The sequence below is a fragment of the Chrysoperla carnea genome, chromosome 4, assembly GCF_905475395.1.
Source record: "Chrysoperla carnea chromosome 4, inChrCarn1.1, whole genome shotgun sequence".
NCBI classification, from domain to species: Eukaryota; Metazoa; Arthropoda; class Insecta; order Neuroptera; family Chrysopidae; genus Chrysoperla; species Chrysoperla carnea.
Genome location: NC_058340.1, coordinates 15,165,497 through 15,181,012, shown reverse-complemented (window position 1 = coordinate 15,181,012; position 15,516 = coordinate 15,165,497). Strand labels below are relative to the sequence as shown.

At 29.5% G+C, this 15,516-nt stretch overlaps 1 protein-coding gene across 3 annotated transcripts in view; it reads left to right on the top strand.

The window, feature by feature from the left end:
- Positions 1-15,516, top strand: part of LOC123297596 (calcium-transporting ATPase type 2C member 1) — a 52,569-nt gene that overhangs the window by 35,854 nt on the left and 1,199 nt on the right. For all 3 annotated transcript variants that reach the window (XM_044879329.1, XM_044879327.1, XM_044879328.1), the window contains 9 exons: positions 5,561-5,946; positions 6,585-6,843; positions 6,900-7,137; positions 7,703-7,995; positions 8,778-9,120; positions 10,358-10,856; positions 11,691-11,832; positions 12,495-12,924; positions 13,861-14,080. In XM_044879329.1, the coding sequence (XP_044735264.1) occupies positions 5,561-5,946; positions 6,585-6,843; positions 6,900-7,137; positions 7,703-7,995; positions 8,778-9,120; positions 10,358-10,856; positions 11,691-11,832; positions 12,495-12,924; positions 13,861-13,988 (2,718 nt within the window). In that variant the 3' untranslated portion in view covers positions 13,989-14,080. The remainder of the gene's footprint in view (positions 1-5,560; positions 5,947-6,584; positions 6,844-6,899; positions 7,138-7,702; positions 7,996-8,777; positions 9,121-10,357; positions 10,857-11,690; positions 11,833-12,494; positions 12,925-13,860; positions 14,081-15,516) is intronic.

Sequence of the window (15,516 nt, the reverse complement as noted above, 5' to 3'; positions counted from 1 at the left end):
TCAAAGGGCTGTTTTATAGTCGCGAGACATAAATGTATGGTGAAGTAGCAGAAAATTTCTTTCTTGTATTCATGAATTTTTTCTGGATGTAAATCATAGATTTAATATTATTAACTCTACAAAATCATTATATTCTTTAATGAAAATACCTTATGATTTGTTTTTAAACTTTTTATTTACTCATTAGCAGTGACACGATAATATTTTTCCAACAGTGAAACTTTATTAAAAACAAAATAATTATATGCTTATCATAACAATAAAAAATAATTCAATTCAATTATTGATTTAACATAATACTTCCAATATAATTCATAAATATATGTATATATATATGTATCAGGCATAAAGCCAAAATATTTTAAAGAATTTAATGGTATTTGAACTTTTGCTAGGCCTTATAAAAAATGATTATTTCGAAATCCTTGATAATAAAAAGAAATAGCAATGCGAACATTGCCAACTATAATTGGAAGGCGTATTTCCTAGAATTGGTTGTAATTTTTAGGGTTCCGTATATAAAAAGAGTGTAAATTATTATCAAGAGATATATTGTGTAATGATACGGAAGCCTCGACATGCGAGTACTGTTCATAGTTGCCTGGTAATGTAATGGTATATAGTATATGATGATGTCAACATAAAATTTCGAATACTATTCGATTTCTATGTAACTGTATCAATTTTCAATATTATTTATAGAATTCTACGAAATAAATATATTGATAACACAATTATTATATACACTTTCTATTATAGTATCCGATTTCAAATTTAATAAACCAATTTAAATGATATTTCTGTTTTCCACTTGTGAACAAGATGTTATCTCTACAGTATGAGACAAAAGTGCGCGATTATAAAAATAATGAAAAAGAGAAATCCCATCACTTTTTGCAAGTTATCTTACTATTTACCACATTAAACTATCTATCCTATGTGTTGATCCAGTTTAATAAACTATCTGTAACTGTAACATACAAACACACAAACTTTCACATTTATAATATTAGTAAAACAAATTATAATATAACTAACCAACTTATATTATTAAAATCTGTGGAAATCGCAATAATCAATCATAGATCAACATCCGGGTCGGGTTGTGCAAAATTGCTATATTTTACGTAATTGGAATTTCCCGAATATTGATTTTACAAAAATAAATGTTTGGAATTGGAAATTTTGAAAAAATTACTACTAAATGATAAAACTGGAAAAAAAAATTTTTTATCAAAAAACCCGAGGGCGTTAAATATAAAAGTTGTTTATTTTTTTATAATTTTTTACATTTAAATTTTTGTTCTATCTCTAACGGTTTACCAGATGGGTCCTACGGGGATCCAAGGCCCAATTGACCTTATGTATCTCATTTACGAACTCAACCTTACTTTTTGAGTTATCGTGTTGACAGACAGATGAACAGACAATCGAAAACGGACTAATTAGGTGATTTTATGAACACCTATACCAAAATTTTGTTGGTAGCATCAATATTTTCAAGCGTTACAAACTTGGGACTAAACTTAATATACCTTGTATATATTTCATATACATGGTATAAAAACATGATAAATTTGTGTTCCTCACAATCAAAAAGTCTGTTAGTCAATATTTCAATGTATTTGTAAAAAAATTGCGTAGGTATATAATGTAAGAAATATTATATATATGAATGACAATTTATCTTTCAACTTTTATATACATAATAAATCATAACGTACTTTATTTACTTTTAATAAAGATTAAAGAAAACGTCAAAAAATATCAAATAAATTAAATTGTAAAATAAAACAAAACAAATCAGGGATGTAGAAAGTGGTGGAACGCAATTTAAACAAGCTGATCATGTGACCCTTATCTTATAATCCATACTATCAACTTCCCATATTATGAAAATAACTTAGCATAACTTCCTAAAACACTGCAATATTAAATTTTAAACCTTTTTTAAACTGTCAAAAACGCGGGCATCCAATTTGGTGACGTAATATCGGTATCATTATACGAAGGGTGTGTTCCATAATATTCACCAGTATACTGACCAGTGCTGAATACGTCATAAACCAACACTGAAAAAATTCGTTCCGAAATATACTGGCCAGTGCGTATATATATATATTCTTAAATATTTATTCTTATTGTATTCGTCAATTATGGGTAAGTCTTTGCAAACGCCATTATTCCTTCTTAATGACCAATAAATAAATAAATTTCTTGTATAAACACCCGGTGAACACATTTACACTGTCATTCCCGTTTTATCAGCACATTATGCGCCGATTTCTGACGTCATGAGTACTGGCCAGTATACTGGTGAATATTACGGAACACACCCGAAATAACACAGATAAGTTTGACAGATATATTCATAAACAACTAATTATAATAAATATGAATATAATTAATCTATGGATATATTATACCCAGCTGTCTACACTGAACTAACTGATGGTCTATGGTTCATACCGATATGACATCACATCAGGGCTTGCCCGCGTTTTAGGTCACGTGATATTCAGTTTAAAAATTACGATTTTTAATTTTAATATTATAAAAGAAAAATGTGCTTTTATGACTCGAAATCAGAAAGTTAAGTATATTTTTACATAAATTTTAACTTTTTTCAAATTTCATAATTTATTTTTCACAACCGAAAGTATCCTATTTTCCACAGCTTTCCTAATTATAAAAATTTATAATTTTCTGATATTAACGTAAAATTTGAAATTTTCTTTTTTTCTTAGTTAATAAAATTTCCCACCCATGTTATTTAAATTGCATACAATTATTCTTCACTTACTGATAAGCGAGAACTGAATTGATCTTTATTTCAAAATCGATTCAGATTAAAAAACACTAGGCTCTGGCTCTGTCCTAAATCCGAATGTTATAATAACCCCCTTTTTCTTAGATTTGGGTTCAGCCACAGACCTGATATTTTGTCCTGAATATTAAATATTGAAAGCATTTTAATATATTATTATTATTAGTAATAAAACGTATGTATTAGTAATATAGGTAATGCTTTCCCCAAGTTTGTGCACTTTAATTGATTGGTATAACAATTACTTGGTTTGTAATAAAATCGATATTTTCCATTATACCCTTAATTTAATAAATGGTTAATGTGTATAGATTAGTTTGGATATTAATAAATTATTTGATATAACTTAAAACTAATACAAAATGGTTCTAATCAATTAATCTTGTTTTTTTTTTTTAATACTAAAATTTTGGAAGTGTAGTAATAAATTTAATGTGTTCAAATTTTTTAGAGTAGTTTCAATTCTTGACCACAAAAGTCTGTGCCAAAAGATCTTATGATTTAAAGCCTAGTACTGTACCATTTGGTGTAACTCAGTGTGAAGAATAAAAGTTAGCTTTATAGACTGACACCGACGAATCTGCACAGATGCGAATCTGCACAAATTAATTTTTCTTTTTAATTCAATAAAAGCTTTTTTCAATTTTAAAATTTTTTTAACACAAAATTTTACCAAAATTTCAAATAAGTTGTATCTCTGCGAAAAATCACCCAATTTGGAAGCGCAATAGCTCATTTCAAAACTCTTACTTTCTAGTTTTGGAATCTATGTTAATATTTGCGTATGGAAATATTTTTAATTGCAACAATTTACATTTATTACAATTAAACTAATCAACGTGTTTGAATAATCAAACAAACCTTATCTTGAATTAATTTAAAACATTATAAATGCCACGGAATTTTAATCTATTTATATCATAAATAGAATCATTTCCGCTATTATCCAAAACCAGTGTTTTTTTTTTTATCATAACATTAAATAACTATTGATCAGGTTAAACAAAACTTAAAATTTCTTGGTGAAACTAAAACTTTATAAGATTTCTGTAATGACTTACGTGCAGTGGTACTGTGAATGAAAACACGCGCATTGAATATAGGTATTTAAAAATATTGTATTTTCGAACGGCGCCACATGACTTGAATGGCAAGTTGGAAGAACCAATTCCATGTACGGTATAGCGTTACGGTACTCGAATTGTTGTAGACTTCATATATGTAATAAGTGGAAGGAATCCCGACAAAGTGAGACAGATAGTTCTAGTGTTCGCTATCCTCCAAGTGATTAAGTTTGCATCGTGGTCAAAGTCTCGTAGAAGAAAGAGAGAATATACTGTCCGGCACCGAAATGTTGAGAGCATTACATATATGGTAGACTTAAGCCTATTTTACAGTTGAAGTCTTAAAGTCGTGTTCGTTGAGTGCAGATTCGAATTTAGCGCTGCACACGGAAATATTAATAAGTTCTGTATATTTTCATTATTTTATAAATATGAGTTTTCATACAATGATATATAAACAAATAACATAATTGATAAAATCATTGTGTGATTCTGCACGGAACTAATATCGTGCTATTGAATGACAGAAGTTGGACGCAAGCCCAATAACTCAATCGAAAGACTGATAACATGTTATATATTGCACTGATTTTATCTTGGCATGATGGCCTTGGTGTTCTATCTAATTTATAACTCCTCTCATGAAAACTATGTACACAGGGAAAACTTGAGATAAAAAATCTACGATTTGAACAAACTTAAAACAGAAAATTGAGCCTCCAAAAAATTATTATGCTGTACTATAATAAATTATTATTGCGAGCCTCTAATAATTTTTTATTCTATGCTATAATTTTTTTAGGCAAATAATTTTCATTAATGTCTACCCTAATTTTTGTAGCGTAGCATAATAATTTTCTTGTGCAGCATTACAGTTTTTTGGAGACTTTAATTCCTGTTACAAATTTGGTCAAAAGCATAGTAAAAATTCGTAGATTTTTAGTATCCGTTTTTCATCGTGTCTGTTGTTTACTGATTTTGTATGCTATACAAGACAATGTTTCCAACACAATCTTTTGTGGCTAATGGAGATTTTAAATTTTTCCTAACGCTACAAAAATTTGTGGTCTCTTATGAATTTAAAAAAGTTATTTACTTATTAATTTCACACTTTTATCTAAAAATTTTATCAACGCATATTTCGAAATTTAAAAATATTCGATTAGATGTTTATGTGATCTATTTATATTTTTTTATGTGCAAAGAAAAGAAGTAAAAAGTCAAAATAAGACTTTTTATACATTTTTCTGCATATCTTTCAGAAAGCTGAAAGAAAAAACATCAAACATCAATAAAACAGTCTTTGTGTAAAAAAAATTGTCTTGGTTTTTAAGCCAGCGGCTTGTTCCCGCTAATTTACTAAGCTTATGCCACTGTAATCGTGTTGGCTTCAATTTCAATCCTCGTGTATAAACAGCACCGGCTTAATGTCAAGCCCGCCGTATAGAATACTGGCCTACTGTACTGGCTTCAATCAAACGCTGGTTTCATGTATTCAGAGCATGTCGGTAAATTTTTACTTTCAATTTTCATAAACATAATAAAATTGTTCCTTTTATGAAAATTTTTGTAAAGTTGAGACACAAAGTATAAAAATTTTCTGCTACTCTTTGCATATCGTTTAATAATAAATATACATTTTCTTAAACAATATTTTTTTAATTTGCAGACGGAGGGAATATCCAATATGTGGTTAACAACGGCCGAAGCCAGCAGTCTAGCCTCAGAAGAAGTTGCTTCACGATTACGGGTAGACGTACGCACAGGATTAAATCGACGAGAAGCAGATTTACGTCGACAATTAACGGGTTATAATGAATTAACAGTAAAAGAAGAGGAACCTACATGGAAAAAATATGTAGAACAATTTAAAAATCCATTGATATTATTATTATTAGGTTCAGCATTCGTTAGTGTTTGTATGAAACAATTTGACGATGCTGTCAGTATAACAATTGCGATTATAATTGTTGTAACAGTCGCTTTTGTACAAGAATATAGATCTGAAAAATCTTTAGAAGAATTGAATAAGTTGGTGCCCCCGACATGTCACTGGTAAGTTTTCATTTGTATTCAAAAACTAACTATATACGGCTTTAAAAACCCAACGCGTGGTTACTGAATTCTTAATCCATTCAATGTAGCTATAATCGAGATAATAAAACCGAAAAATGACTAAAAGAGCGTAATTAATAGTACAACTACGATTTTTAAGACCGGGCGCAAACTGTTCGGGTGAGGATGTAGAAAAAAGTCATTTTTGTCAAAAAGTATTTTGAACATTTTTTGCTTTTTGGCATTTTTTCCTAAACCTCTTGCTGTTTTATAGACACAAGCGTTAAAAAATTCGTTATTTTTATGCAAATTTGATAAGTGTGTGGTTTTGAACAAATATTTGATTCAAAACCAATTAGACCTTCTAAGTACATGGATTGAGCGTGAAGTATCTTTTTAAGTCAAAAAGCGAAAAAGTTCAGTGAAATCACGATGTTTTATGTAAAACATTTTGTGATATGTAAAGACATTCTATGTATATTTTTTTGATAAATGTTCTTATATTACTTTAATAAATTTCCCTAACTGGCCTAAGCAATGTTGACACACCTCTCACTTTACGGATAGAGCATTAGAACCCATATCTATTGTACATTAAAATAAAAGCTTAAACAAATTTCATTAAATCTATGTTTCAGTTATCGAGAGGGACATGTCGAGAGTTTTCTGGCACGTGAATTAGTACCAGGAGATGTAGTATTTTTAAATGTCGGTGATAGAGTTCCTGCAGATTTACGATTAATTGAAGCCATAGATCTTGCCGTTGATGAAAGTAGTTTCACGGGTGAAACAGAACCAGCTAGAAAGCAAACACAAGCCACATTAAAAGCAATGGGTCATAGTGAAATGTGTAACATTGCATTTATGGGTACTCTTGTCCGGTGTGGAAACGGAAAAGTATGATTTATGGAAATTTTTTTAATTTTAGTGTTTTCATACCATGATTTTTGTAGGGAATTGTAGTAAGTACAGGAGAAAAATCTGAGTTTGGAAATGTTTTTAAAATGATGTTAGAAGAGGAAGCACCAAAAACACCCCTACAACGTAGTATGGATGTTTTAGGAACTCAATTATCATTTATATCTTTTATTATTATTGGTGTGATTATGCTTTTGGGATGGCTCCAAGGTAAACCAATTCTAGAGATGTTTACAATTGGTGTCAGTTTAGCTGTGGCTGCTATTCCCGAAGGTTAGTTAATTTAATGATTAAAATATAGCTCATTCATTTGGTGTTGAAATTAGACATTACCTAAAAAATAGCTTAAGTGTTGAAAATTGATAACCTTACAATTTTTGAAATGTAACAGGCGGGCAAAAAATTCCATCTTTTTAATAACTATCTAGATTGATTTATCAAAACTATCTAGATTGATTTATCTACAAATATTTTTTTACATTCGTTGTCAATCAAAACCAATTGGGGATTACCATATAGCAAGAGTAGCAAATGCTACAGGCCCTGCGGACCCAGTACAAAAAAAAAATTGATGTGAGCGCCGATAAAAAAGTCATTGTGGATTACGAAAGTTAAAAAAGTGTGGTGGAAAACTCGTTGACTAAAATAAAAGCATAAATGCAAACAAGTTTGTCTCTTTATTGTTAATACGAGTTCCGCAAACGTTTACTGGCTACGGGCCCCGCGATGACTTAATCCGGAACTGATCAAAACGCATTAGAATACCAATTTTCAAACTTCAAGTAAACTACCAAACTATTGGATCTAATAATTAATTACAATTACATAATATTTCTAGGCTTACCCATTGTGGTTACGGTAACATTAGCATTAGGTGTAATGCGTATGGCGAAACGAAACGCCATTGTTAAAAAACTTCCAACAGTTGAAACATTGGGATGCGTAAATGTTATTTGTTCAGATAAGACAGGAACAATCACTAAAAATGAAATGACAGTGACAGTGTTAGTGACTTCGGATGGATACTTAGCAGAAGTTTCAGGGGCTGGATATAACGATCAAGGAGAAATACGTTTTCATCGGTGTGATAATATCGACCGTGCTCGAGAGTCAGTATATAATCTATTAGAGGTAAGGTTAAAATAATATATCTTGTATTTAATTTTTTTAAATAAAATACAGAAGTTACGAAATAATTTCTTTTGAATACAAAAAAATTTGAATCTGAAAAAATATAGTAAAAAAAAAGTTACTTTTCTAGATTCCCTCGCACTGCTAGATGATTCATGCAAATTACATATTTTTATTATGAAGCTAAATTTTTACATATATTTCAAATTTTTGTATACAATTCAAAGCCTCTCGTATATGATACTTTTAATAGCTTTTGCTACCTCAACACATTATCCCACTTAACAGGGTGAGACTGTACTGTTTATCATTTGAAAAAATTACACAGAAGAAGCAGGGTTTACATATAATTTGAAACACTCATATAGAACAGGAGTGACAGTTGGTTACATCCTAGGATGGATATCAGAGGACCCAGGTTCGAGTACAGGATTCTGTGCAATGTGAGTTTTCCATTGAAGTGTGCCGGCTCACTCTCGTATTCTAAGTGTGTTGAAATGAAAAAAGCTATCAAAAGGATCGTGTATGAGGAATTTTGACTTTATTTTGAATTAAAAAAACTTTAGTTTCATACTACAAATGTTTAGTAAATGTTTTGTATGGAATAAACAAAAATTTGGATTGTAATTTAAAATCCAGCTAATTTTAACCGCACTTCATGCTAGTTTCCATTTATTTTCAAATTCTATTTAGCAAAAACTCACTGATAAAGCAATGTTGAATTTAATAAACTGTATTAAAATATAACTGTGACTAACATGTTAATTGTTGTTTAATTTTAGGTTGGCTCAGTGTGTAACAATGCTGTAATAAATGGTGAAACACTATTGGGAACACCAACTGAAGGTGCACTTTTAGCTGCTGCTATGAAACACGGAATGTATGGAATAAGTGAACGCTATATTCGATTAGAAGAATTGCCATTCTCATCTGAACAAAAAATGATGATTGTGAAATGTATACATAAATATAGTGATACAAAAGATGAAGTATATTTTGTGAAAGGTGCATTAGATCGTATTCTACCAAAATGTACTAAGTATATTCATAATGGACAATTACATATGTTTGATAAAAAGAAACAAGATGAATATCTAGCTGAAGCACATGAAATTGGTCGCAAAGGTTTGTTTATTAATGGTTTTTTTTAAATATTCTAATAATATTTGTATTAACTTTAAAAATTATCCAAATCTAAATTATTAGAAAACGTATGAGAGAAAATATCGACGAATTTTAAATACTGCTTAAGGTATATTGCAAACTATAGTTTCATCATCTGTGAGTAAATTAAACAAGTTATCAGAAATCTTACTCGGTATTGTAGATAAAAAGAAATGTTTATTCAGTGTGAGCATTTCAAAAGTACCCACCCTCAATAACTCTTGACCTGAAGTGATTATTGTTTTAAGTGAAAACACGTCCATCGATTTCATTTCCTTAACACCCCTAAAAAGGATATAAATATGGCAAAATTAGTCAATTTCAAAAATTATAAAATGACAAAAGTAAATTAAAGTCTAAACAAAAACTGTTTTATAAATTTCTTCTTAAAGTCGAGTTTTAAGCCGATCATGCATGCTAATTTCAAGTATATATATTATTTATTAGGAAATTTATTCAAAAATATCTGGGTAGATCTTCTTTTGGGAAAAAATCCTCCTTAATAAACTGTCACAGAAAGTGAGTGTGACAGAAAACAATTTTTTACAGTCTGCCAATAATGGTAGTGACATATATACACTATACAGCCACAAGCAATAGAAAAATGTATAAGATAACGTGCATAACGAATTAATGCATAGTTAAAAATTAGCAATTGTTGGTAAAAAATAGAAGAAAATTTTACAGTCTGCCATTTATTAGAATAAATAGCAAGACTGTTCAATACACTAAAATATCTGCCATAAATTTTTAGTGTATGGAATTGTTGCCTTTTATTCAAATTAATGGCAGACTGTAAAAAGGTGTTCTGTTTTTTTTCTACTTGTTTGTAAAAGTTACAAACAAATGTTAATGTTTAACTATGAGCCATGCAGGTTATTTGTATTTAAATACATATTTATGTTGCTTGTAGCTGTATAAATATGCCTTCTATCATTGGTGAACTGTAAAATATTGTTTATTTTGAGATATAAAGCAAAATAAAGAAATTTTTTTCTCATTAAATGTCCCCCTAAATAATGCTCTAATCAAGAACATATATAATAAGGACCTAAAACTAGGATGGTTAAGGTAGCAAGTAAATTGTACCTATCTGGGCGAATCGGTCTTTGCGTATTTTGTACTGCGCATCAGGCTACCCGATCAGATATAAAATGAAACCTATATGCAAAATTTCAATTGATTTTTTTAAATGCAGGTTTAAGAGTAATTGGTATGGCAAAAGGTTCCTCATTAAATGATTTAATATACATGGGTTTAGTTGGTATATGTGATCCACCACGTCCAATGGTACGTGAATCAATCAGCATATTACAACAATCTGGCGTTAAAGTAAAAATGGTGACTGGAGATGCATACGAAACAGCTGTTGCCATCGCTAATACAATTGGTTTAGATACAATGCAGCATATGCAAACACTATCTGGTGATCAAATTGATTCAATGTCTGATATCGAATTAGAGAAGTGTATAAATAATGTAAGCGTGTTCTATCGTGTTACGCCCAAACATAAGTTATCCATTGTAAAAGCGTTACAACACACCGGTAATATTGTGGGTATGACTGGTGATGGTGTTAACGATGGTGTAGCATTGAAGAAAGCTGATATTGGTATTGCTATGGGTAAAAATGGTACAGATGTATGCAAGGAGGCAGCTGATATGATTTTAGTTGATGATGATTTTCATACAATAATGTAAGTTGATAAATTTTATCCATTTCATGTGTGTTGTTTCTTGAGAGGTAAAAAAGTGTTAAATTTTTTTTAGTTAAATATTACATCCCAGCTTTTTGTCTTCATACAGCTTTTTTAAAGTGCACGAGCACCAAATTTTAGATTTAGGGTTGAAATTATTTGTACCTTATTTTCAACTTTGATGATGAATTTAGACAAGTTATAACTTCATGAATGTAGACAAAGTAAGAACACAATTTTTCGATATATTCCTTGGTTTTCGAAATATCGAAAGCTAAATAATTAAACAAAATTTCTATTTTGAAAATTACTCCAGCTATACAAAAATTTTATTCTTACTTTTCGTCTTATATTGTCAAGTTGTAACATAATTCACCATCAAAATTGAAAATATTTATATTACTTTTTTAAAGTTTGTGTCCCCACTACCGTGCTCATACATCCTTAATTAGTCGGACACAACGGGATTTTTTTTTTCAATAATATATTAAAGTTTATTAAAATTTAAATAGTTTTTTTTTTTTTTTTTTTTAATTACTAATTTTGGAGAAATTTATGAAAACATATCGTCCATCTAACGTTTTACCATAAAACCAATGTTTAATATGCCTACTTTTGAAGTCAATTATGTCTTTAAATAATCAGGCAACCCCTCTCCCCTAAAATTTTCAGAATTGATTTAAACTCAGTTCAACTTCATATAAAATTCAAGCTTTTTATTTAAAATTGCCCGATGCTCGTACATGCTTAAATAATGATATATTAGGAATTATAATATCGTTTAACAAATAGTTGTTTTAAGCTAAAAATTGAATAAAAATTGTTTTATTTCAGTGCAGCAATTGAAGAAGGGAAAGGTATATTTTATAATATCAGGAACTTCGTTCGATTTCAACTATCCACTTCCATTGCAGCCTTATCACTAATTGCACTAGCAACATTGATGGGAATACCAAATCCACTTAATGCTATGCAGGTTAGTTTTTAAATAATTTAAATTTTAGGAGATGTAAAGCATAACTAACTAAAGTCTATTTTCTATTCCGGGTTTTCACTACACTATATTTTTAATAAATTGGCGCCCCAAAATAAAATAGCGCCCCAAACTTTTTTATGGTTATAAACGGGGCGGCCGTTAGCCGCGTCACAAAAATTAGCATTCAGTGAATTTTAATGCCAGGCTATGTATTACAATTAATTGTTATATATACAACAATTTAAATATTATGCAGATCAATTAATACTTCCCGCCAACTTAGGATCACATTCGGAGGACACCCCTGCACATATTTAACAAGGAACTTACTTTCTTTTTTGCTCTGGTTTTGGAGTAATTGATTTTGAAAAAAATTGAAAAGAAAGAAAATTTTTTATAGTTTTACTAGAAGTTGATCTCTAACGCTTTTATTAAGCGGTAATTTAAAGAGATTTTATGTTATAAATTATGCATTCAATCCAGAAAAATACAGATTTTAGATAATATTTAACATGTAGCGAATAGAAAAAAAATATTCCACGTTTTCTTTTTTCTTTTTTTTTTTCTTTTTTTTTTTTTTTTTTCTTAATAGTTTTTACAATAAAAAAAAATTTGATTAAGTCTTCTCTTTTGTTGTCTAATTTTCTTCCTTCTTTTATTAGATTTTATGGATTAACATTATAATGGATGGCCCCCCAGCTCAAAGTTTAGGCGTTGAACCTGTTGATCATGATGTTTTAAGACAGCGTCCACGTAATACAAAAGAACCAATGATTACACGTGCTGTAATAATAAATGTATTAATGTCAGCGTCTGTAATTATAATTGGTACATTGTGGGTTTTTAAACGTGAAATGAGTGATAACATAATTACACCACGTGATACAACAATGACATTCACATGTTTTGTATTATTTGATATGTTTAATGCTTTATCATGTCGATCACAAACAAAAAGTGTATTCACTATTGGTTTGTTTAGTAATCGATTTTTTTTAGTGGCTGTTAGCCTGTCATTACTTGGCCAACTTGCAGTCATTTATTTCCAACCATTGCAAGTGGTCTTCCAAACTGAAGCACTCGAATTAAAGGGTAAGTAGAAAATTATTCGAAATGTTAGTAATGAGAGTAGATAGTACCACTGCCTAAGTACTCGCCAAGCGCCCAAAAACAAGGCAAAATTTAGCTAAATCAGCCTATTTATATTAAAAAATAGAAAAGATTCTGGACCATTGATTATATTTTCCATAAAAAATGGTTCCAATAATCTAAGTGTTAAGAAATTTTATTATTACATCTCTTTTTGTAATCACAGCAAAAATGATGCAATAAAAATATAATGTCTTATATATTATTTCTCTAAGAATATTTTATTAATTATTTCTCTAGCTTGTTTTTCAGTGGGTCTTTTGCCCCACTGTGGGTGTTTTACTCCTCATTTTAAAACTTATCGTGCTGATTAATGACGAAAACTAGATCCACGGTCTAAAAATGTACCGCAGTAATTTAGTTATTAAACTGCGTGCGCACTGGTTCAGTACGTAATTTTTATATCATATCTGTAACAAAATTTCCTATACACAAAAAAAAAGAAAGTATGTATCACTTATATATTATTTCTATAGCCTGTTTTTAGCCTTTTTTAGACTAGTTTTTTAATATTTAACTTGTCTAATGCGATATCTCAACTCACTTTTTCAATTCTAAATAACATACTATGAAGAGTATTATGAAATATTTTTTTAGAAACGCGTTCTAAGGTCGAATGCCTATTTCCAGGTTCAAAGCTAAGATGGAAAAACGTTAACACAGAGACTTAAGATAGATTAAGATAGATGCACTGACTTAACTAATAAATAAAAATCTTTATCATAACTGCTCGTACATTTTCAACTTTCTACTTTTATTGAATTAATACTCAAGGTGACATGTTACGACTAATTTTGCCATTTTTAAATTATGACACTTTGCCAACGAAGCATTATCACCTAAAAAGTTTCATTAATAAAAAAAATATTTTTGTTGCAGATTTAGTATTTCTTGTATCATTGACATCAACTGTATGGATTATCTCAGAGATAAAGAAATTTATTGAACGCACAATTGAAAAGCGCAGTTTAATGCGGGGAATGAGAGCGGATCTGGATTATGTATGACAAATGAAAACAGCCAGAGGAAAGACTCATGCCCAATAATAATTCTCTTGTCAGAAATCTGTTGTACGTTTTGAACGTGTACGGATATTGAGGTATAATTAAGTTATTATAGAATATAATTTATTGAGAAATGGTATCGGATTAGGTGACCCTAAAATCAGTCCCATACTGTTTCTAGTTATTTCTTTTTTAATAAACCGACAGTATTAAGAATTAAAAGTACTTCTTAATTTATTGTTTTTAGAAAACTTTGTAAGTAAATTGTTAGTAAAAATTTATTTATAAGGCGTATGTCTCAAAAATTTTATAGATCTGATAACAAAATATGTATCCAAAACGAATTGTCAATGTAACTTTTACAGAGTCTATATTTAGTCGCAGATATGTCCAGAATTATCGAAAGTTTTCGATTATCCGTGATGCTACGAATCTAAAATAAAGACTAAGCAATTTTAATGCAAAAAAAAAACGCGGTAATAATGTCTTGAAAACGTCAGAGTAAATTTAGAATACTTTAAATCCATTTCGCTTGATAAATTTTATTACATTTTAGTATTTTGTATCCTATGCCACGTCATTTCTATGTTATACCACTCAAAAAAGTATTCGCTAAGGCCAGAAAAACCCTCCCAACTCTCTCCCCCCTTTGCGCTAGGACCTGAAAATTTCAGATGTAAATAGCTTTGACGATTTCTCTTTATTTCTGTAATTGCTTAGTCTGAAAAATACACAATCACCAGCAATGTTTAAATAATGTAAACCACTTCCATCGTTCTATTTTTAGTGTAAATTATCCTAAATTTTTTACTTTTGTACATTTTATAAAATTGTTCCAAAATTATTTTTATATTTAAAGGAAGGGAAACCATCCAATTTTATATTAAAAAAATCCATTTTTAGATTATATCGAACTAATCAGTTCCAGCTTCCTCATGTTTAACAAATAACCACACATTTTGAAATCCCATGACTACCTGTCCTTTTTTTAACGCATTGTAATAGGATTTATGTCACTGTAGATTGGAACTAATTCGATCTTCCTTAATAAAAACATTTATAAAATTGATCATTTAATGAAAGTAGATTTAGATATGGCAAACCTAGTTACATTTCATTTTATTCAGAAACCTAAGACAGATTTAAAATTATTTAATGAATAAATCAATGCGCTTGAAAAATTTTTAATAATCAATTTGGCTGGGTAATAGCCAAAAAGTCAACAGAATAAATCTTTCCCTGATAAATATTTGTGTTCCTTCACATTTTCCAATTAATTTATTCAATCATTAAAAAAAACTGACATTAGGATCTTTTGAGTAATTTCTTATTCGGGAGATTAGAATATTTCGGATACTTATTTCTGCATGTAGTTAGAATCTATTAACAATTTTTTTTTTTTTGTATTTCATGTTTAAATATAAATTTCTATCCAAATCCAAAGATCTACCCTCCGTGCGGTAAGGGGTGATGAAAAAGATTTTTTATAACACTATGCCAGGGTTTAAAGGAAAGCAGTTTAAGTTTTCGA